This window comes from Apis florea, unplaced genomic scaffold, assembly GCF_048593485.1.
Source record: "Apis florea isolate Af1SG1 unplaced genomic scaffold, ASM4859348v1 contig_3798_pilon, whole genome shotgun sequence".
Classification (NCBI taxonomy): Eukaryota; Metazoa; Arthropoda; class Insecta; order Hymenoptera; family Apidae; genus Apis; species Apis florea.
In genome coordinates, this window is record NW_028256860.1 from 2245249 (window position 1) to 2267568 (window position 22320).

At 20.2% G+C, this 22320-nt stretch overlaps 3 protein-coding genes and 1 long non-coding RNA gene across 21 annotated transcripts; 2 read left to right on the forward strand and 2 right to left on the reverse strand.

Moving 5' to 3' along the window:
- Nucleotides 1–56: 56 nt before the first annotated feature.
- Use1 (Vesicle transport protein Use1) lies at nt 57–2209 on the reverse strand. Of its 6 annotated transcripts, none has more exons than XM_086915842.1 (6): nt 2073–2209; nt 1271–1374; nt 1131–1180; nt 760–998; nt 357–683; nt 57–228 (listed from the first exon to the last, which is right to left on the reverse strand). In XM_086915842.1, exons 2-6 carry the CDS (start codon nt 1370–1372, stop codon nt 188–190), a joined length of 759 nt encoding a protein of 252 aa, XP_086771968.1. In that variant the 5' UTR covers nt 1373–1374; nt 2073–2209; the 3' UTR covers nt 57–187. The 6 variants fall into 6 exon arrangements, with proteins under 6 accessions (XP_086771968.1, XP_031771375.1, XP_086771969.1 ...); XM_031915515.2 differs by having other exon boundaries at nt 1131–1196; XM_086915843.1 differs by lacking the exon at nt 2073–2209 and adding an exon at nt 1664–2038.
- Snx1 (sorting nexin 1) lies at nt 2063–5029 on the forward strand. Its single transcript, XM_012484265.3, has 7 exons — nt 2063–2204; nt 2424–2675; nt 2750–2993; nt 3067–3231; nt 3306–3427; nt 3836–4135; nt 4214–5029. Exons 1-7 carry the CDS (start codon nt 2103–2105, stop codon nt 4559–4561), a joined length of 1533 nt encoding a protein of 510 aa, XP_012339719.1. The 5' UTR covers nt 2063–2102; the 3' UTR covers nt 4562–5029.
- On the reverse strand, nt 3442–5655 carry LOC147656322 (uncharacterized). The gene is made up of 2 exons (XR_015294636.1): nt 5478–5655; nt 3442–4031 (listed from the first exon to the last, which is right to left on the reverse strand). It is a non-coding gene; the product is annotated as an uncharacterized LOC147656322 (long non-coding RNA).
- LOC100868560 (uncharacterized) lies at nt 5614–21179 on the forward strand. Of its 13 annotated transcripts, XM_012484241.3 has the most exons (18): nt 5614–5752; nt 6424–6590; nt 6917–7077; nt 9432–9614; nt 10106–10424; nt 10872–11653; nt 11767–12480; nt 12552–12721; nt 12795–12969; nt 13248–13334; nt 13539–13787; nt 13860–14003; nt 14116–14268; nt 14337–14459; nt 14880–14960; nt 16283–16525; nt 17936–17975; nt 19714–21179. In XM_012484241.3, the coding sequence occupies exons 2-18, from the start codon at nt 6443–6445 to the stop codon at nt 19755–19757; spliced, it is 3816 nt and encodes a 1271-aa protein (XP_012339695.3). In that variant the 5' UTR covers nt 5614–5752; nt 6424–6442; the 3' UTR covers nt 19758–21179. The 13 variants fall into 13 exon arrangements, 11 of the variants coding, with proteins under 11 accessions (XP_012339695.3, XP_086771946.1, XP_086771951.1 ...); XR_015294634.1 differs by lacking the exon at nt 16283–16525 and having other exon boundaries at nt 14337–14469; nt 19714–19741; XM_086915820.1 differs by lacking the exon at nt 17936–17975.
- Nucleotides 21180–22320: the final 1141 nt, after the last annotated feature.

A 22320-nucleotide genomic window follows, 5' to 3' on the forward strand; every position in this document is an offset into this window, starting at 1 on the left:
ATTATATTTATATATAATATAACTACAATACAAATATTTGAAATGATGGATGGAAGTTTTATTTTTAATTTCATTTTATTAATCTAATTTCATATAAATTATATAAATGTATTATTTACATTTATATACAATCTTATTTGTTTTAATTAATTATATATATATTTATTAATTATTTATTAATTTAAATCTAAACTCTTTTTTTTGCAACTTTTATAAATAATACCATATCTAAAACAAAATATAAAAATAATTTCATATATTATATAAACATATTTTAAGAAAATTAATAAATTGTATTATAATAATATTATAATGCCATAATGTAAATATATTTATATTATGCAATATATACTTACTAAAAAATATAACTAAAACACATGCAATCATTACCCACATCCAACATCGCCAATACGATTGTGTATGTTCTTGTAATTTTAATGATTCTGTTTTTAGTTTATTTGTATTAATATCTGTTAATTTATCAGATTTTTCAAGCAAACTAATATCCTTTTTTATAATAGCATTTGCTGCTAAAGCATGTTCTTTTATACTACTAGTCATTGAAAGCATATTTTCAGCAATTTTTTCTTGAATATTTCTATTGTATTTTAAAAGTGCATCCAAATCATCATCTTGCATATTCATAGTAGATGATCTTTGTCTTATACCATCTTCTGATATTCCTAAAAAATAATAAATAACAAATTTTATTATATATTATAAATAATTTAATTATTATATTAAATATAATTTATATACCTTTATCATTATGAAATAACTCAGCTCGTAATTCTCTGTTATATTTTGCTGAAGTTTTTTGATGTATTTGGGTTGTTATATTTGGACCAATTGAATCATTAAAAGTCGTAGAATTTTTTGGTAACATTTGTACTGCTACAACTCTGTCTACTGGATTTGTAAGTTTAGAAGTATTTATTAAACCTTTTAAAAAATCTATTCGTTTAATATAACTCATCATAGTATCTTTAGATGGTTTACTAAAAATTTATTAATTTCACTAATTTTATTATAATTTAAAAAGATTTATATTGCTTATATTATAATTAAAATTTAAATTTTTATTAATAAATATTATTTTTTCTTTTTTAAAAGATAAAATAAAATTATACCTTGATAATGTTTGTAAATGCTTAATCATATTATCCAAAGTAAAGATATACTGAAATAATTGATATCTTTATTTTAAATAAATTTTAAAATTAATAATTTGAAAATTATTATATTAATTTATATTATATATTTTTTAAACCTTTTCAAGTTTCCAATCTTTATGAGGATCATCTTTTGCCATTAATTCACATCTTGTTAAAAGTCGTCTGATATTTATTTCTTCTCTAGATATTTGATTCATTTCTGACACAATCAATAAATATTTATAAAAAATTTTATGAATAAATATTAAATATAAATATACATACAACTTTCTCTAAGTTGATTCTTAATATACATAAAAATAATATATAATATATATTGTATGATATACAAAAGTACTATATGAAAGTATATATGTATATTTTATGATATATATATATATATATGTCTTGAGTGAACCATAGATTTGTATAATTCTCTTAGAAACATGTATTTATTTATATTATTAATTATATTTAAATATTTGTATTAAAAATTTTTAAATATTTACAAATTTTTAATCTTCGATTTTCAAAAATATGATGACATTATTCAGAAAATAATTAGATATAATAAAATCATTCTTTCTTTTATTATTTTTAAATATGCCGCTACAAATTCATCACTAGACGATAACAATTTATTGTGAATGAAACAGTACATAATGCATTTTTTCATCCAACCGCAACTAACTGACTTCATCAGTAGACGCCTTTATAATAACGTAATTATTAATTTATTGTTTATATATTATATCTTGTAATTTATGCGACTTTTATATTAATATGTAAATGTGCAAAAAACATAAATTAGAAAGTTTATAAAGCACAAATATAAATTCTGTGAGAAATACGATAGTCTTAGATAGCAATTGACGTTGGCATATAATACTTAGGGGGCCGATCCCAGTATATACTTACATTTCTCAGTAAATTGACAGAATTGTTAAGATGGCTGATATAAAAGAATCTCCGCCACTATTTGATACTAACGAAACAAAAGTCGATGATTTAGATGATGATGATGAAGATATTTTTGCATCAGCAGTACAGGTATTTTTTATATTATTTTTAAATATGTGCATATAAAAATTTTACAACCTATAAATTAGTTTTAAAAGTTTATTTATGTTATAATAAATATAATATATATTTGTATTTATCAATCAATTATCAATATTTATTTAAAAAAAAATTGTTTTATATTTGTTTTATACATTTTTTAAAATGAAATTTAATAAAAAATTTAATAAAATTTTTGAAATGTGTCAGGATCAAAGTCAATTGGAAGATTCACCTCCATATAATGGAGTATCTACTATTCAAACAGAGTTACCAAAATTAACTTTGCGAGATGTACCAGAAGAAAATTCATTTTCATCAGTATCAAGTCCTGCACCAGGACCATTAAGTTCACCATTGGGACCAATGAGTACTGATATAGGCGATCTCCATGATGTTCCCATAAATGATAATACAGATATACTATCAACAAATGTTATGCAAACTCAATCAACTGATATGGTATATTTTAAACTATTAATTGTTAATAACAAAATGTTAAAAAAATATATATATCATATATATATATTTTATAGGTATCAGACTCTTCCGATATTTTTTTAAAAATTACAGTTACCTCTCCTCAAAAAATAGGAGATGGAATGGGTGCTTATGTTGCTTATAAAGTTGAAACAAAGACAAATATGCCAATATTTAGAAAAAGAAATTTTAGTGTTATTAGACGTTTTAGTGATTTTCTTGGTCTCCATGACAAATTAACAGATAAATATCTTAGAAATGGCAGAATAATTCCACCTGCTCCAGAAAAAAGTGTCATTGGTAAAAAATATTTTATAATAGATAATATATCATTTTATTATGTTATTTAATAAAATAAATACTTTATATTTAGGAACAACAAAAATTAAAATATCTGGTGATAAGAATCAGGAACAAAATTCTAGTTCTACAGAATTTATTGAAAAACGCAGAGCAGCACTTGAAAGATATTTGAATAGAACTGCAGCTCATCCAGTACTTAGTGTTGATCCTGATTTTAGAGAATTTTTAGAAGCTGGTAAGTCATAGTATAAAATAAAACAATTTTCTTAAATACTATCATATGTATGACTTTATGTATATTTCAAACAGATATGGAATTACCTAAAGCTACTAATACATCTGCACTTAGTGGTAAAGGCGTAATGAGGCTTTTTAACAAAGTTGGAGAAACTGTTAATAAGATAACATATAAAATGGATGAAACTGATAAAGTAAAATTAAAAAATTGTATAATTATTATTTTGCATCATATATATGTATATTATATGTATATATGTATACATATATATTACAAAATATCTTTTATTTAATTATTTATTTAATTAATTATAACATAAACATTTTTTAATGCAGAGTATTCGGATGAAATAAATAGAAAAAAAAGGCGATTGTAGAAATTAAAATATTCATAAAAATTGATATGCAAAAATATCAGTTAAAACTTCAAATTAATTTTTTAAATTGATTTTAGATGAAATGAAAAAATAATAAGATTTTGTTTTCATCACATCAATTTTTATGTTTATTTTAATATTTAAAGACGCCTAAATTTTCTTTTTATTTTACCTGAACATCCTGTATCTTTATATATTTTGTGTATTTTTAATTTTTTTTTTTAGTGGTTTGAAGAAAAGACATCACAAATTGATTCTCTCGATGTTCAACTACGTGCATTACATTCTGCTGTAGATACTTTAACTAATCAGAGAAGAGAATTAGCAACATGTACTGGTGCAACAGCAAGATCTATCGCAGTTCTTGGTCATGGTGAACCGGGAGCATCTCTTGGAAGGGCATTAGCTCAACTAGCTGAAACTTTAGAAAAAGTAGAAGTAATCAGAAGAGCACAAAGTAACAGTGATCTTTATCAATTTGGAGAGATGTTAAGAGATTATGTTGCACTCATTGGAGCAATAAAGGTTAGTGATCAATTTATATTTTTCAACTTATTTTTTAAATTTTAATTATTATACAGTTTAAATTCTTGTTAATTTTAGGATGTATTTCATGAAAGAGTAAAAGTTTTTCAAAATTGGCAACATGCTCAAATGATGCTAAATAAGAAACGAGAACAAAAAGCAAGATTAGAACAATCTGGCAGAACTGACAAAACAAGTCAAGCTGCTACTGAAGTAATAGAATGGGAAGCAAAAGTTGATAGAGGGCAAGAAGAATTTGATAATATTTCAAAAATGATTAAAAAAGAACTTGAACGATTTGAATTAGTAAGAGTAGAAGACTTTAAAAAACAATTAACAGAATATTTGGAATCTATGTTACAATATCAAAATCAACTTATTAAATATTGGGAAAGCTTTTTGCCTGAAGCACGAGCAGTTGCATGAATGCATTTCCTAATAATATTGAAATCCTTTTTTATCATAAGAAAAAGAAAAATCTATAAATGAAAAGTTTCGTGCAATTTTTAAAATAAACTTCTAATAAATGATAAATAACGTTTTGTGGAAAACGTATATTTATCGATTTGCGGTACAATTATAATGTTTATGTAATACAGTAAAAAAAAAAAATTTTATGCTAATAATCAGAAAATTTATATACAATAATTTGAAATACTGCCAATGCTTTTATACATTAAAAAGCAACAAAAAAAGTGGCATATTTCATTCAAATTCTTAAACATTCATTTTATGTTGATTATCTATTTCTGAGTATCATGCGTCTTCTTATTATTAGTTTACATTAGAAATATAAAGCGCATAATACTGTTTGTTAAAAAATGTTATATAATAATAAAAATTGATTAAGATTGTATAAATAGAGAACATTAAATATCTATTTGTTAAAACAAAGTCTATAATCATATAGTTAATATTTAAACTTTATAATTTTTTATATTATTTTCAGATTAGCAAACAGACATTCCAATAAAATTTTTATTATACTTAATATACTTATATACTTTGATAAGCGTGGGATAAAAATATCATATTTTTCTATATGTTAAAAAGTTAATTATAAATTACAATAAAATTAAATCGTTAAATAAATATATTACTATTTTTATTATTAAAAAAATTTTATTAAAAATTTAGTGTAAGTACAAATATATAAAATATTTCGTTGTTTTTATATAAAATACATTTAAAATAGAACTCTATAATCATGAAATAATCAAACTCTATGTTTTATTAAGTTGGTCAGCTTGTTTAGTATATAAAATTGACACAGTGTCACACAAATACGTTAACTCTTGCATGCGTGTAGTATGTAAGTTATCATGAATTATCAATCATTTACCGTAGTTAATTGTCACTGACAATTAACGAAATTCGTAGATGAATTTTGTTCTCGTTTGTACCAGTGCTTTGCATACGTGGCAAAAGCTACCACCAATCAGAAAACGGGTGTTTTGATAGGCGTGGCTTCGAACACGTATACTTATCTGTACGTCCGGCCGCCATAATCTTGAGAAGTCGTGTGTGAATTCTTGTCGTGATTCTCTGTAGACAAACATTACGTTGTTCATTTTACATTCCTTAGTGGAAGCAATCGACTGATTTTTGGTGAGAAGTGTAAGTTTATTAAGTTTGCTAATTCTATTGTTTTAATGAAATATTAATATCATATAAATCATTTTGCCGGTTCTACCAATTAGTGATTTCATATTAAGAAACTTGACTCATCTTCAGTGATTATGTCGATGACCCATTTGTCACCCATATGTCATTTTCATTATACTTTTTCTTGAAACTTTTAGTTAATAAATAACCTTATTATAAAACACTTTGTGTATACAATATATATATATATATATATATGTATATTTATATATATACATATAAATTATATACTGTATATATATATATGTATATACACGTGTATATATATATATATATATATATATATACACACATTTTATACATTACATTATTGATATATAAAATTCTAGAAATTTATACATAAAAAATATATTTATAGAATTCAATTAATAATATAAATTGAATTAAAAATATATGTAAATATATTATATATATTGTCAATAATGCGTATATTTTCAAAAAAAGCAACTAGAATATGACACCACAAGTATATCATAATTAAATTGTGATAAAAATTATATAATATTATCAAAAAAAATCAATAATATTGTATAGTATATTATTCAATTAATTTTTTTTATTATGAAATAAATTTAAAAAATCTTAAATATTTATCATATAATAAATTTATTTAATTCTTGCAGACAGAAGTACATATATAAAATGGATGTTCAAACAGGATTGGTATATGTAGCAGTAGTAGTTATCTCTGCAGCAGTTATTGTTTTAGTATCAATGTTTGGTATAAAAGAAAAGTCTTATGAAGAGGCAATAGCAGAGCAAAGAAAACTTCCTGATGATCTTTTATTAAGTATGTACAAATTTATGATAATATATTATAATAATTTTAAATAAATTTAATTTGTAAAATAATTTGTAAATATATTTTTATATTAAAGATAAATCTGATTTAAAATTATATTTATTGTATTATTATATTTAATATAATATGTAATATTATAATTTAATATAAATAATATTAGATTAATTATTTTAAATTCCTTTATATTTTATTAAGAATTAATTTATATTATTAATTACTTATTTTATTTTTTACAAATTAATTATTTAGATCAAATATGAATTAATAAATATAGTATTTATGATAATATTATATTATTTATATTAATATTTTAGGTAAAAAGGATAAAAGTAAAGAAAAAAAACATAAAAATAAGGCAGGGAAAAAAGTAAAAGAAAAGAAAGAAGAAAAGGAAGAAAAAGAAGATAAAGAAGAAAAAGAACATGTACAGTTTGAAGAAAATCCTCAAATATTACCATTAGAACCATTAGTACGAGTAAGTACTTATTAAATATTTGATTATATTGATTATTTTTATTTATATAAATAATTATCATACCATATAAATTTTGATTTCTGTACATTTTTATTTTCATGCAAGATATAAAATAATTAGTATCAATTAAGATCATAATCTGTATTTTTTAAAAATAAATTAAAATTATATTTATAAATAAAAAATTATTAATTTTATATTATTTTTTATAAAAAGATTAGATCATATAAATTTTTTTTATTTAAAAAGTTAAAAAAATTAATATCTTAGAAAATATATTGTTGGTTTGATTAAAAATTTTTAAAGCTTATCTAATTTTAACATATTCGTATGTTTCATATTTATAAGAATAATTATTGCATATATATATTTATAAAAATGAAGATATACACATGCGCTTTTTCAATCTTGCGTTTTCATATATTTTCATGCATGAAATATGGTATGCTTATTGTATGTCAAACCTGTATGTCATTTAAGGTCTTATTATTCATGATGTATCATATTTCTAGATGTTATCCAAACCATAAAACTAATTATAATATTTTATTGTTTAATAACATGCAAAATTTTTTTTATGATATTAAAATATTAACTAATATATTATTAATACAATAAATTATATATTCTTGGTCATTTCTATGCTATAAAATAACCTATTAAATAACCTATTAAATATATATAATTTAGTGATATTTATAAAAATATTAATTATTTAACAATAATTACATATATAATCATTTTATTTCTTAATACAATTTTTTTTCTAATTTTTAATTTATATAATAATTTTATAATAATTAATTTATATATAATAGTTGAAAATAAATTAAAGTAATTGCACACTCCTATATCAATGTAAAAATTCAAGTAATAATGTTTTCCCTATAAAATCAAATTAACTTTATATATATTAAATTTTATATACCTTATATTGAAATGGACATTTCATTTTTTTGAAAAAAATTTTTTCTATTTTTAATTACACAAAATTAAATTTGTTTAATTTTTGTAAGAAGAAATCTTGTTATTCAAAAAAACAAAAATTTGTTATTTGTTGTTTTAGAAATACACAATATTTAAAAGTGATTGGCACTTGTTACATACATACATACATACATACATATATATAATATACATACATATATAATATATATATATATATTATAGTAAAAAAACATTTATAAATATGTTTATATAATTAAATTTTTTACATAGTATGTTTTAATTATATAATTTTCTAATTTTTAAAATCTATTTAACATAATTAAAATTATGCCATGGTAAGTTATTTTAAATTATAGTGTTGAAATAATAAAATATAATAATAAATTATTATATTAATAGTATCATTAACCTTAATAAATATTTAACATACTTAGAAAATGAAAAGCAATAAAAAATTTAATGAATAATTTTTAATGGAATAGTGATTTAACGATATAAATTAATTAAGCCAAAGTTCATTTTTTATATTGTTCATTGATAAATAGTTTTAAAATCTTAAGATTAATTTTTATAAATAATTGTTTCATATATTATGATATTTTATTAATAATATAAATATTATATAATATTTTATTTTTATTGCTATTTTATTTTGTATATGAAGTGAAACAAGAAAAAAATATAAATTTAAATTTCATAAAAAAATGTTTCTTTTGCAAATATATTTATATTTTTAAAATTATGTATTTTTAGATTATTAATGTCTAATGATCTTTATATACTTTAGATTTATTATTGAAGATATCACTATCTTTATAATTATTATATGAAATTTAATAATGTTAAAAAATAGTGATTAAAATTTTTTTTTTTTTTTAATTTTTCTTGTGAAGTAAAATATAGTATTATTGATGATACAATGGATTTATTAATTTCAGGTACATTTGTTTGGCAAGAAATCAAAATAAATACAATTTTAAGGTGAAATCTATAAATTATATTTATTATGTTTAATATTATACATATTAATTATTTTGATTTTTTTTTCTTGAAATACAAATATTTTATATAATGTAGATGTGTTAATGTATATAACTATATATGTATATATATATATATATAAAACTACACACACATACATACATACATACATATATATATATTTTTCTGATATGATAGCATTAAAAAATATTAACGTCTACGTTTATGCGTGTGATATGTGCCTCAAACACACATCATATACACGCATACACATATAAATTAATATATTATAATCTGTATGTCCATTTTAATATAATGTAAAATAATATTATATATATTTTTTATTGTAAAAGTAAAAATTTTTTGTTTATTATTCTTTTACTTCAATGTATGGGAAACATTTTATATATGCATTGAAATCATAGGAGGGTAGCAAAGGAAGTAAGAAGAAAAGCAAGCATGAAAAGGTAAAGCCAATTCTTGTAAATAAAGATGAACCATTGGTCATTGTGACTGAATTAAGTTCTTCACAACCCCTTTCGGCTGAGGCTAATCATTTTGATCTCATTCAACCAAAGGATGATCTCGAACTCATACGGAATCATAGTGTGAGTGAACTGCTTTTGGTAGAATATTTTATCTCATGCATTTCATTCATTTTTCATATTTTGCATAGCTTGCTGCTTTTGTAACACAAAAGTTATAGGTTTGTGTAATGCTTATTTTATATTATTAAAACATTTTTAAAATTATCTATATTATATTTTTTAGCCAATTTTAATTAATCTATTATAGATCTATAATATATTATAGATTAATTATAGATATCTTTATACTTATAATAATCAAAAAGGAGTTTAAATATTAACTTAAAATTGGTATTATACATTATATATTTGTTTATTAATATATTTAATATAGTATCAAATTATTTTAATTTTTTATTTTTTTTATTATGAATTTTGTATATATAGTGTTTATAAAATTTTATTAATAAATGATTTAATATATAATAGCTATTATATATTTGTTTTCAAAATAATTATAATAAAATTTAAATATTTCTCAATTTTAAAGTATATATATTTTTGTTGAACAGAAAGAGAATTTGCAACAAATTGGTCAATCTGAATCAGTTATAAATAAATCTCCAAAGGAAACTCCAACAAAATCAAAAAAAAGTATAAAAGAATCAATAAAAAAAAAGGATGAAAATGTTAAAGAAGAAAAAAAAGAAACTACTAATGTTAATGTACCACCAGTTCTTAATAAAGATTCTGTAAAAGAAATTAAAGAACAGAAAGAAATTTCAATTAAAGACACAAAAGAAATTATGAAAGACACTATATCCTTTACTCAATCAATGAATAAAGAGACTAAAAAAGCAAAGAAAAAAAATGATATTTTAGCACAAATTGGTAAATTATTGATTATTTTATTCATTTTTTGCAATTAATTAATTCATTAATTTAAAAAATCTATATATAAGAATACTATTAATTTTTTTTTCATTTATTTAATTCTTATTATTCCTATATATTTTGTTAAATAATTTATATTATTAAATCATTATATAATATCATATATTAAATACATTGGAAATAAATCCATTATTATTGTATGTAATTCTATGTAATTGTATGTAATTTGTAAATTTTTTTAAAATGGATTTGAAAAATGGATCATGAATAAGAAATTGTTCTAAAAAAAAAAGGGAATTATGTTTTGGATTAATATTGGATTAAAAATTTATACAATAAGATATAATAATAAAACTTTTTGAAATCAAAAATAATGGATTTTTTTTCCGGTGCTTCTAATATATAGAATTTTTTAAATTTTAAACTTTTTTCATTTTATTTTAGGTGGAGATAAAGATGCTGTTAATGTTTCTTTACTAATGCCTTTGGTTCAAAAAGCTGAACTTAGTCGTTCTGAAATACAAATTCTTATTGATCAACTTTTAAATAAGCAAATGGATAATCCTTCAGAACATTCAGAATGGACAGAAGGTCGTGCAGATCCAGTTATTAAATTAAAAAAACAATTGGCAGAAAAGGAAAAGGCTTTGGCTGATGAACATGAAGCAAATATTGCATTTCAAAATAAACTGAAAGAATTAAGAGCTGAATTGAATTCTGAAAGATCTAGATTATCAGCTAATGTAAGACAATTAGAAGAAGCATTAAATGCTAAATGTACAGAAACTCAAACATTACATACTCGTATGCAACATATTTTGGAAAGTCATGCTGCTGAAAAGCAAGGATTTACTAGACAGATTGAACAGTTGCAAACAAAAGTAAATGAAAATGCTGCAATTATTCATAAAATGCAAGAAGATCAAGGGCAAACTCAAGGTCATTTACAACAAGAATTGATAGCACAACGTAAACAAATGGAAGTTCAGTTTGCACAAATGCGTGAAAATGAAAATGCATTAAAAGCACAATTAGCTCAAAAGCATGTAGAAGTACAAGAATTACAAAGTGAGTTACAAGCAACTTGTGAGAGTAGTACTGCTGAAATAGAAATGTTACGACAACAATTAGGGATTATGCAAGGTCAATTAATGCATTCAGAAGGACAATTGCAACATTTTAAAGAAGCTGGAGATAGATTACAAGATGTTGCTAGACAACTTGAGGTGAGAAAAAATTGTATATATAATTGAGTTCAAAAGATTTGACTAAAATTTTATTTAATAAATAAAAATAAATTTTTATAATTACTATTAAATTTTTATTTATTTTTGTTTAGGAATCTCATCGTGCACATGCTGATCTAGATCATAGATTAAAGAATGCTCATCGTCATGAACAAGATCTTCAAAAACAAGTAAACTCATTACAAAGCGAATTAAATGCTGTAAAAACAGAGGCTAATGATGCTTCAGTATTGAAAACAGAATTAAATAAAACTCAATCTGAATTAATGAAATTAAAATCTGAGTTGTCACATTCAATGAATGAAGCGAAATTTGAGGCAGCTGAAATTACAGCTCTTAAAATGACACTTGTTAACAAAGAAGAGGAATTAAAAATATCTCAAGAAGAACTTGTTAACAAAGAAGAAGAGTTGAAAACATCTCAAGAACAACTTAACAATGTACGAACTGAATTAAAACAATCAACAGAAAATATAACACAGTTGGAAATACAACTAGATACAGTACAGAGGAATTTAGATACTGTAAAAGACAAATTTGAGAAGACAACGGAAAATTTGAAAAAAGCTCAAAGTGACATTAATACTTATCAATTAAATATGGAAAAGTTAGAGGAAGAATTAAAACAAACTCGAAATGAATTGGAAAAAACACATGCTGAACTTAAAACTGTAAATGAAACAATGCATGAAATGAAAATATTGAAAGTTGAAGTAAATAGATTACAAAATAATGAAAAGCAATTAAATGAAATGCAGTTGCAACTTACACGATTGCAAGAAGAAAATAATACACTTTCTATGCAGGTATTATTCATTTAAATATTAATATGTACGTAAATTATATTGAATTGCAAATATATATAATATTTTTTCAGCTCACAAATCTTGCAGACTTACAAAAACAACTTAAACAATTACAAGAAGAAAATGAATCATTAGCTTCTCAATTAGCAGCAACTACTGAACGTCCAGCTGCAGAAGGCCGAGAAAATGGAATTGATGATAATGTTCAAAAGAACATACAATTTGTAGAACAAACTAATTTGTATGTTTATATTTTAAAATAATTTAATAGATTATATTTCTTGATTAGATAATATATGAATTATATTTTAAAGGTTGGCCCAAAAAGAGAGTCAATTAAATGAATTAAGGACTGAATTAACACATAAAGAAACAGAACTCAATCAATTAAATGCACAAGTTGATGCATTACGAAGTGATATAAATAATCAACATAGTCTTGTGGCAAGTTTAAATAATGATTTAGAAGCACAAAGATCCAAAAATAATGTAAGTTACATAAATTATATTATATTTTATGTGTATATATCACAATCAATATGTAAATAGTTAAATTGTTATATAAATATCGAGTTAAATTATTAATTCTTTTTATATGTTCGTGTGAATTCATTTTTATTGTTTTTTCGCAAATATTATTTGTATGTATATAACTTCCATCACTTTGCCAATCTTTTTTTCATATTTAAATTTTAAAAAATGTTGTTTGTAATTTATTCATATGAAATATTTATCTCATAATTTTCATTTGTTTATGATTGGAACAGGAATTGCGTATTAAAAACTGGAAAGTGATGGAAGCTCTTTCTGCTGCCGAATTGCGTGTTAAATATAATAATGAAAGTAACTTTGATGTAAGTCCCTATTTTACTTATGTTAATTTTTCTTTTTTCTTTTTTTTTTTTTTTTTTTTCAAAATTTAAAATTATTCTTATCTTTTCTTTTATTTTCTATATAAAATTGAATAAATTGTATTATTTAATCGTTATATAAAAATTTATTTCTTTTATTTAATAAAATATTAAAATTTTTTATAACAATTATTTATTTATTTTTAGGAAATTACACAAAAATTAAAAATTGAACAAGAAGAATTAACAAAGACTTTATTACAAAGGATATTCCCTGAAATAAAAATATCTGAAAAATCATATGATCAATGGCTCAAAGTTTATGAACAAAAAGTGAATATAGTTTTAACTGAATTGAAAAAGAAAAGTACAGTTGATACTCATTCAGAATTAGAAAAACAAAATAAAAATTTGCAAGATATGGTTTCACATTATAAACAAATTATTGATGATACAGTAAGTTTTTCTTATATATTTATGATACATTTTTATTAAATTTAAATTACAATTATATTCAAAATTTTATAGGAAGGTATGCTCAATAAGCTTCAAAGTCATGTAGAATCAGAAGAAACAAGATGGGTATCTCAACTTCGACAGAAAGAAAATGAGATAGCAAGTCTTAGAATTAAATTGAATGATCTTTTGAATAAATTAAATATAAACGAAAATGTAAGTTAAAAAATATATTAAAAATATATTATATCTAATACTATTTTTTATATGTAAAATATATAAAATAATGGTAAATAAATGATTATTATATTATTTTATATGTATGTAGTTACAAGATAAAGTAATAGAATTGGAAACCAGATTAAAAGATGCTGAATTTTTTAAAGAACAAACTAATGTCGAATTATTGGCACTTAGATCTACACCAAAATTGAATGAAACAAATACTCAAGATCTAAGTACATTAGAAAAACTTCAAGAGGTAAATAAATATAAAATTATGTTTATCTGGAGTATATTGAAAAATATATGATAAATTTGATGTTATAGGAAAAAGCACGATTATCAGAAGAACTTCTAATAGAATGTAACAAAAGAGCAACAGCAGAAGTAGAATTGGATAAATTACAATGTGTCGTTACACAACTTCATCAAAAAATGTCACAACTTAAGGTATATATGTGTATGTATGGATAATTATCAGAGATTTCATTTTTGTTTTAAATGATTTATTCATTTTTTTCATTATATATTTATGTAAGTCTAATACAAGATATTTGACAATAAATTAGAAAAATAAAACAAAGATTTTTAAATTATAAAAGATGTATAAATAACATTTATACATCTATTAATATAATATTGAAATCGTCGAATTGGTGTAATATAATACATTTATGTTAAAACAAATAGGTATGATTTTAAAATTTCTAAGAATTTCCTATATAAAAGGAAATGTTAGAGAAATTTAAAATAATTAAACTTATTGTTGCACTTTAAAAATGAATATATATTTCAAAATTAAAATATTTAAAGAAATTTTAAATGTTTTAGAATTATAAATGTATTATTAAAATGCTCTATTAATTTTAGAATGAAGTTCATGGCGGTTGTAGCAGTTCAGAACAACCAACATTAAATGGGCCACCTACTTCTGAATGCTCTAATTCTGAGGTTAGTATACATTGATTTTAAATGTTTTGTAAGTGTTTTAATTAATTTTTATCCAGTGCCTTTTGTATAAAAAAATTAAAAACTTATGTTATAGCTATAATAATAAAAGTTATGGCTATAATGCGAAAATGTAAAAAATTTAATAATGCTGCAAAATTCTGAATGTATTAATTATAATTTGTGAAAATAATTACTAACAATAGATTTTTGCGTTTTATTGTTATTATTGTACTATATGTAATAATTATATGGTATAACAATTCATAAATAGATATTATTTTGTGAAAGTTAGTTAAGTATTTAAATACTTTGACAAAATAAACTTTGATAATGTATGTATCTTGTATCATAAAATTTTATTATTTTTTCAGTTTTTTTCAAATATGGAATTTATTTAATGAAATACAATTTTAATATTTATATTGATTATCTTTTACAAAGTATTATCTATAAAAAATTATTATATTTATTGGACTTCATTAATATCAGCAAAACAAAAAGAAGCAAGAAATCTAATTTTAATTTTAATTCTTTATAAATAGTTATCTAATGAATATTATAAATTTAACAGATGTAGTATTATTGCTTGAATATCTTAGTTTAATTTATATTTATATATACAATTTCATTTAAATTTCAATATAATATATATTTCAATTATTTGTATTTAATATTTTTGATATAGTTCATCTAATAATCTATAAAAACATTTGATAATATTTAAAAAAAAATTTTAATTAAATCTTTTAATAATTAAAATAAATCTGCTAATAATAAACTATAATTTACTAATATATTATTACTGCTATTTTATGAATATTTTGTATATAATTTTGTATTTAGAAAAATGATATATTAAGAATTTATTTTTTTGTTATTAATTTTTAAAAAATAATATAAATAATACTCTTTATATATATTACTATTATTGTTTGAAAAATTTAAATTATTTAAAAAAAATACCTGTAAATAATACATGTTTTTATTATATTTATTTATACCTCAAAAATGTAAATCTTTTAATAATATAAGGATAATAGTATAACTTTTCTTTTTTAAACATAAAGAAATTTTATAGATCATATATTATTTTGGTACAAAGGTATGTGGATTATTTTAATAAAATTTAAAAAAATGAAAAAATGTTTTTATGAAATGTATATATATCAATAATTTGATTGTAATTATTATTTCATTTTTAATCAATTTCTGAAACGACAATTTTGAAAATTTTTCTTTGATTTTTTAACTAAAAAATTTGATAAATTGTCGTCATCTAATATATTGTGGTGAGTTAAAATAATAATATATCTGAAATGCAGCCCCCACTAGCAACACAGACTCTGATAGCTGCATTAGAAAATATTCTTCTCAAGAATACAGAGTTCGCAAATTGTTCCATAACCAAGCCCATCAATTTGGTTCAGTCTCAACAAGAAATTGACAACAGCCCCCTTACTACAAAATACTCCTCCAAATCTTGTCATATGACAGATCACAACACACAGGCTAGCTGGAATCCATTGATGAGCCAGCAGCATAAAAAGCACAAGAAAAAAAGGAAGGTAAACTCCAAAATTGTGAAAAGAGGAACAAATCTTATTGGCTCTGTTATTGTATAGGTGCACTTCATTTAATTATTAAAATGTGATTTTTGTTTGGACTCAGTATTACAATGAATGTTATTTTAGATAATATAAGTATTTTATTTTCTTAATTTTAATTATGAATATTTATTATTATATTAATTATTTATTATTATAAATAATTAATTGCTTTGTATATTGATTTTAAATCTTTTATAATATAAATATGCATATTTATTGATTTGCATAATATTGATAAAAATTTCCAATTCTTAATTTTTAAATTTATAATATATTTAAAAATATATTTAATAATAAGATTACTTTTTTATTTCTTTATATAAAACAGTAATAATTCCTTGTGATAATTTGGAGTCCTATTTTATTATTTTGTTACAATATTACAGAAATTTTAGTAAATATTTAGTAAATAATTTGAACAGTATTTTGTAGTAGACTTACTTTTGTTGGTTTCAATGATTTAATTATGTAATTTAATTATGATTTAATATTATTTATTGTGGCTGTCTATAAAAATATTAAGAGTATTTATAAATAATATGTAGTTATATGAGACAATAAAATATATATATAATTATATATATAATATATATAATTATATATTTATAGATTTTTTTATATTATTATATATTTTTTATATATTAATATGATATTTTTTATAATTTATTAGAAAATTATTTACATATATATATATATATATATATATATATATACATTAATTTTCAATGTTGTTTCATTTTTAAATTAAAAATCAAATTGGCAGTACTAATAATAATACTTTTTAATATTTCATTTTTTTATTATAATATTACATTTTTTTTATATTGAATTTATATATATATAATGTTTAGAAGGTTTTATAAGTTATGAATCGCGATACATACATAATACATAACAAAATATATATACTAATAGCATTTTATATATTATGTATGCATTTTATTTTATTTTATTTTGTTTTTAAAAAAGAAAATATGATTACAGTAAGCATTCTTTCTAATATTGCACAATAATATTTTTTAAAAAAGAAAATAAATTATTTTTTTTTTTTAAATTTTATTATGAAATTATTTATTATTACGAAGCAAGGTTGAGTCATTGACATTGAGTCTTATTTTTGGAAAATTTGGTGCAAATTATAATATATTTATTACATATAATAATATATTTATAATTCCCATTATCCCAGTGTTTGTTTCATAAATTGTAAAAAAATATTCAAGATTTAAAATAAAGATTTTAAATAATAGATATTATTAAAATAACAGCGATTCATCATGATTCGATTGTTAAAAAATTTGCTTTGACATACGAAATCTCATGCCATAACGATGAATAACAATTTTGTTATTTTGATTGTTCTGACAGTCCACTAAGAAATCCATGGCAAAACGGCGCAGATTCGCAGGTATGCAAATCAAAATATGAGATTCTGGAACTTTTCTTCCTTTAAAAGGATTGATAGTAGACTGCTAAATAGCAGTTTATGCCAGGTCGTACTATAATTTATAATCTTATTTAATAGTTACTTTTAAAATAATAATTTACGCACACATTATTTTTCGTAGTATTAAACATTTATTTTTATTTTAATGGGCACTATTTTATTATTTGCTTACAACTAGTAGCATTTTTTCAACAAAGAAATAACAAATGTAATTATTCAATATTCGAATTATATATAATAGTAAAAAATATTATGAACATTAAATATTTTATAATTATAATTTTTTTCAAAAAGAGTAAATTGGAGATATAAAATATTGATTACATAATTTATAAATTTGAATAAAAATTTTTTATTTCTATTAAGAATAATTATTAATTTTTAATATAATTTTATTAAAATATTAGATCTAATATTAGATATATTAATATTTATTTATAAATAGAGCATTAATTATAATATATAATATTTTTTATATTGTTTTTGTACATACTTCATTGACAAATTTTTTAATTTTTTAAAAATATATTTATTAATTTTTTATTTTAGCTATTTTAAGTTCTTGCCTATAACATATGTATTCAGATATGTTGCACAGTGTTTAGATCTCATTAGTTTTATAGTTTATTTAATCATCATAATGCATTTTGTATGTCTTGCATCTTGTTTGTCCCTACACATTATCAAAGGAAATAAATTTTATATATTTTGTTTTAAATTATATCAAATTATATATATTATGAAATTTACATTATTTATATCAATGTAAAATATTTTATATATATATCATATCTATCATAAAATTTTATAAGATATCAATAATAATATTTTGCTTATAAAAAATATACTTTATATAAATATAAGAAAGTTATACAAAAATAAACAAAGATTTATTATTGCCAACAAATGAAGTGATGCGTAGATGATGAATATCAAAGGATGATAACTACATATGAATCAATTTTTATGAACACAAACACTGGGGTAAAGGACACACTATAAAAAAATTGAATATGTGATTTTGTATTGATTTTAATCATAGATAGTTTTTCATTATAGTTTTTCATCACTGCTATTTTTTTATTTTTATACATTTGTATTGCTTTTGCTCTTATATGTTTAATTAACTTTCTTTACAGATGGTAAATATATTTTTGGACATAACATAGTGTATTTTTTTTAACAGCCACAATATTTAGAAGAAATGTGCTTATATAAAGAATTTTATTATTATTTATTATTATTTTATTATTATTTTGCTATATAATTAAGTTTATGCTGTTTGCTTTTGAATTTTATAATATTAAATGGAGAATGATAAAAGAATAATATTTTAAACACAATATATTTTTTAAAATTTTTTTCTTTTATTTTTTTTAAAAATTCAAACAGCATGAATGTTATGAAAGCTTTTTAAATGATTATTTAAGTTTTATAAAATGTTTATTAGATATTTTTAATTTTTTTTCCAGTAGATATATTCTAATTATTTATATTTTTAATTATAATATTTTTAATATACAAAGTTTATATAAATTATAGAACATTAAAATTAATAATTAATAAAATAAAAAAATGAATTATTTATTTTGTATCTGCTGGAGCAAATATACAAACAATTATTTTTATTTATTTTTATTTATATTGTTTTTTTCATATATAAGATAATACAATAAAATTTTTTTTATGTATTTTTCAGGGTGGTTCAAGAAAAAAATAACTTCAAAGAACAAGCTGCGTTAATGCAGCATAATTGATCGAGACAGTTGATAAAAGAAATACATGTAAAATTACAAAAACTCCAACACTATATAAATATCAATGGAAAACTTGACTATTGAGAAGACTAACATAATAATGAAAATATGAATAATGTTTCTTATGAGAAAAATATATTATTTTATTATATGAGGAAAAATATAAATAATTTTGTAGTTAGACATTAAGAAGAAATAGAGCTGGTGTTTGTTACAATTACACAATTAATAGATATGAAGAAAAAGCATAATTCAACAATTATTAAAATTATGTATTGTAAATTACTGAATGATAGTTATTTAATTATTATTTTTGTTATGTAAAACACGCTCAGATGTGTTTAAAATTTTCATAGTTTATTTAAAATTTATTATTCATAAAATCATTTATAGAACAAAATATACATATATTACACTTAATGAAACACACAATGTTCTAATATTGAGTGATATCTCAAATATCTTTATTATTATTATTATTATTATTATTTTTAATTAATAACAGACAGAATCTTAGATGATTTTCATATTGTTAAAAGATTTGTATACAAAGCTGAAATCATTAATGAATTAATGTGCAATAAATGAGTACATTCGTATGATCATTATACAAAAATAATACATGAAGATTTCAATAGATATTTTAAAGCAATTTTAAATTATACGAACAAATAATTAATTTTATAAAATATAAAGAAAATTTGACGAATTAATTTTAATAAATATACTTTGGATAGGGCAATAACTTCGATAACTATGAATATTTTCATTATTTTTAATGATATAGATATAAAGAAATATTATAATAGCATTAATAATTATTTTTTATATAAAAGATTATTTAAATTTATTTTAATATTTATTTTATTTGAAACAAAAACAATAATCATTTAAAAAATGATATTTAGAAATCTTCTCTTACGAAAAATAATTATTTATTTCCTTTGAATCATATAACTTTTATAAAGTTTGTCTTTAAAGATAGTAAAGTTAAATAAAGTAATTAAAATTATTGTCTTATCCGGTATATTTCTTCAAAATTAAATCTATGATTTTTAATAATAATAAATAATTATTAAGTAAAATTTAAACAAGATTGAGTAATCAGTATATAAATGGGGCATTTAAAAGAACGTTTGTTAAAGTTTATTTGTTAGTTTATTTTTACAAAACAATTATAATTTTTACTATAATCTAAACAGGCAATAATACTCTATTTATAATATATTAAATGTTTATTTCGTAAAATATCATTGTTTCGTTTATTTACAAAATCATGTAAGTTTTAGCGCAGTACTTATTTATATTTTACATTTAAAAAATTAGAGTTAGATTAAAAAGATTATTGTTTTATTTCACGTTATTATATTATATACAAGTTTCAATAATAATTTGTAACTATAATGAACTATAATGATGTAAGTTATTTACCCACATTTTATATGTCTTAAATTTTAAGATTATTTATTTAGAATATTAATACATTTACAATCTTTGAAAAATTTATTATATATTTGGTATAATTTATCAAAATAAACATAAAAGTGGAAATACAAAAAAGACGATTAAACCTATTTATTAAGATATAAGTAATTTAATTTTGCATTAGATTAATCGGAAATAGAATAAAACGGTTTGATTAGCTGGAAAGTATTTATTAGTTACTGGACAGATCCTTCAATGAAAGTTTTAAAAATTCATGACTCATATTTATACTATTTTAAATAAACAAAATAGATGTACATATTATTAAAAAAAATAATTTTCATATCATAAAATATGAAATTTAATAATTTATAAATATAATTTATTTATTTAATTGGAAGAATATAATGAAATAGCAAAATTTTTCTATTTTAGTATTTGACATATTTCCTTTTTAATTTTATCACATGATTAGAAATTAATTGTTTTCTAATAATTTTTTTTAATTTTGATAAAATATAGACTGAAAAATATACAGGATGTTAATATATTTATAGAATATTTTTGAAAAATTATGTTTGTATACAAAATGTATGTATGATATAAAAATAAAAATATACGTATAAGATATATATATACTTATATACATAAAAATTGAATCTATTTTATTATACTTTATTAATTTTTCGGTTACAGAAAGAAAATAATATAATTAACTAGAATCATTTCTAGTGATTAAAATCATCTTTTCTCTCGACGTATAAATTTTGTAGATCAAATAAAAACAAAAAAAAAAAAAAACAAATGCAAAAGAAAAATAAAAATAGAGTATATAATTGGAAAAACATTTCTAGAATGCTTCAAGTAAAACAAATGTAAAGAAAAGTTGAATATAAGAAAATAGGATAGACATAAGATAAGAATTGATTGTTAGTGCCATCATGTTTTTAATATTCTTTAGATATTTTTAATGCTCAATAGTTGGTACTAATAATTAATTTTATCTCTATTTTCTATTATTTGTTCTTCTTATATTTGTTTCATATAAAATATTCTAGAGAATTTTTATCTATATTTGCTTTCATTGTACTTAAGAATCAATTGAATCATTTTATCATTTTTTT

What these genes read in the sequence shown, in the direction of transcription:
- Use1 (XM_086915842.1), bottom strand. Translation starts at nt 1,372, where the DNA reads ATGAATCAAATATCTAGAGAAGAAATAAATATCAGACGACTTTTAACA. An exon ending in CATTTACAAACATTATCAAG is followed by an intron (nt 999 to 1,130) that starts GTATAATTTTAT and finishes ATAAATTTTTAG; the next exon opens with TAAACCATCTAAAGATACTA. An exon ending in GTTATTTCATAATGATAAAG is followed by an intron (nt 684 to 759) that starts GTATATAAATTA and finishes ATTATTTTTTAG; the next exon opens with GAATATCAGAAGATGGTATA.
- Snx1 (XM_012484265.3), top strand. Translation starts at nt 2,103, where the DNA reads ATGGCTGATATAAAAGAATCTCCGCCACTATTTGATACTAACGAAACA. An exon ending in TCCAGAAAAAAGTGTCATTG is followed by an intron (nt 2,994 to 3,066) that starts GTAAAAAATATT and finishes CTTTATATTTAG; the next exon opens with GAACAACAAAAATTAAAATA. An exon ending in CACTCATTGGAGCAATAAAG is followed by an intron (nt 4,136 to 4,213) that starts GTTAGTGATCAA and finishes TGTTAATTTTAG; the next exon opens with GATGTATTTCATGAAAGAGT.
- LOC100868560 (XM_012484241.3), top strand. Translation starts at nt 6,443, where the DNA reads ATGGATGTTCAAACAGGATTGGTATATGTAGCAGTAGTAGTTATCTCT. An exon ending in ATAATACACTTTCTATGCAG is followed by an intron (nt 12,481 to 12,551) that starts GTATTATTCATT and finishes ATATTTTTTCAG; the next exon opens with CTCACAAATCTTGCAGACTT. An exon ending in AAAACGGCGCAGATTCGCAG is followed by an intron (nt 17,976 to 19,713) that starts GTATGCAAATCA and finishes TGTATTTTTCAG; the next exon opens with GGTGGTTCAAGAAAAAAATA.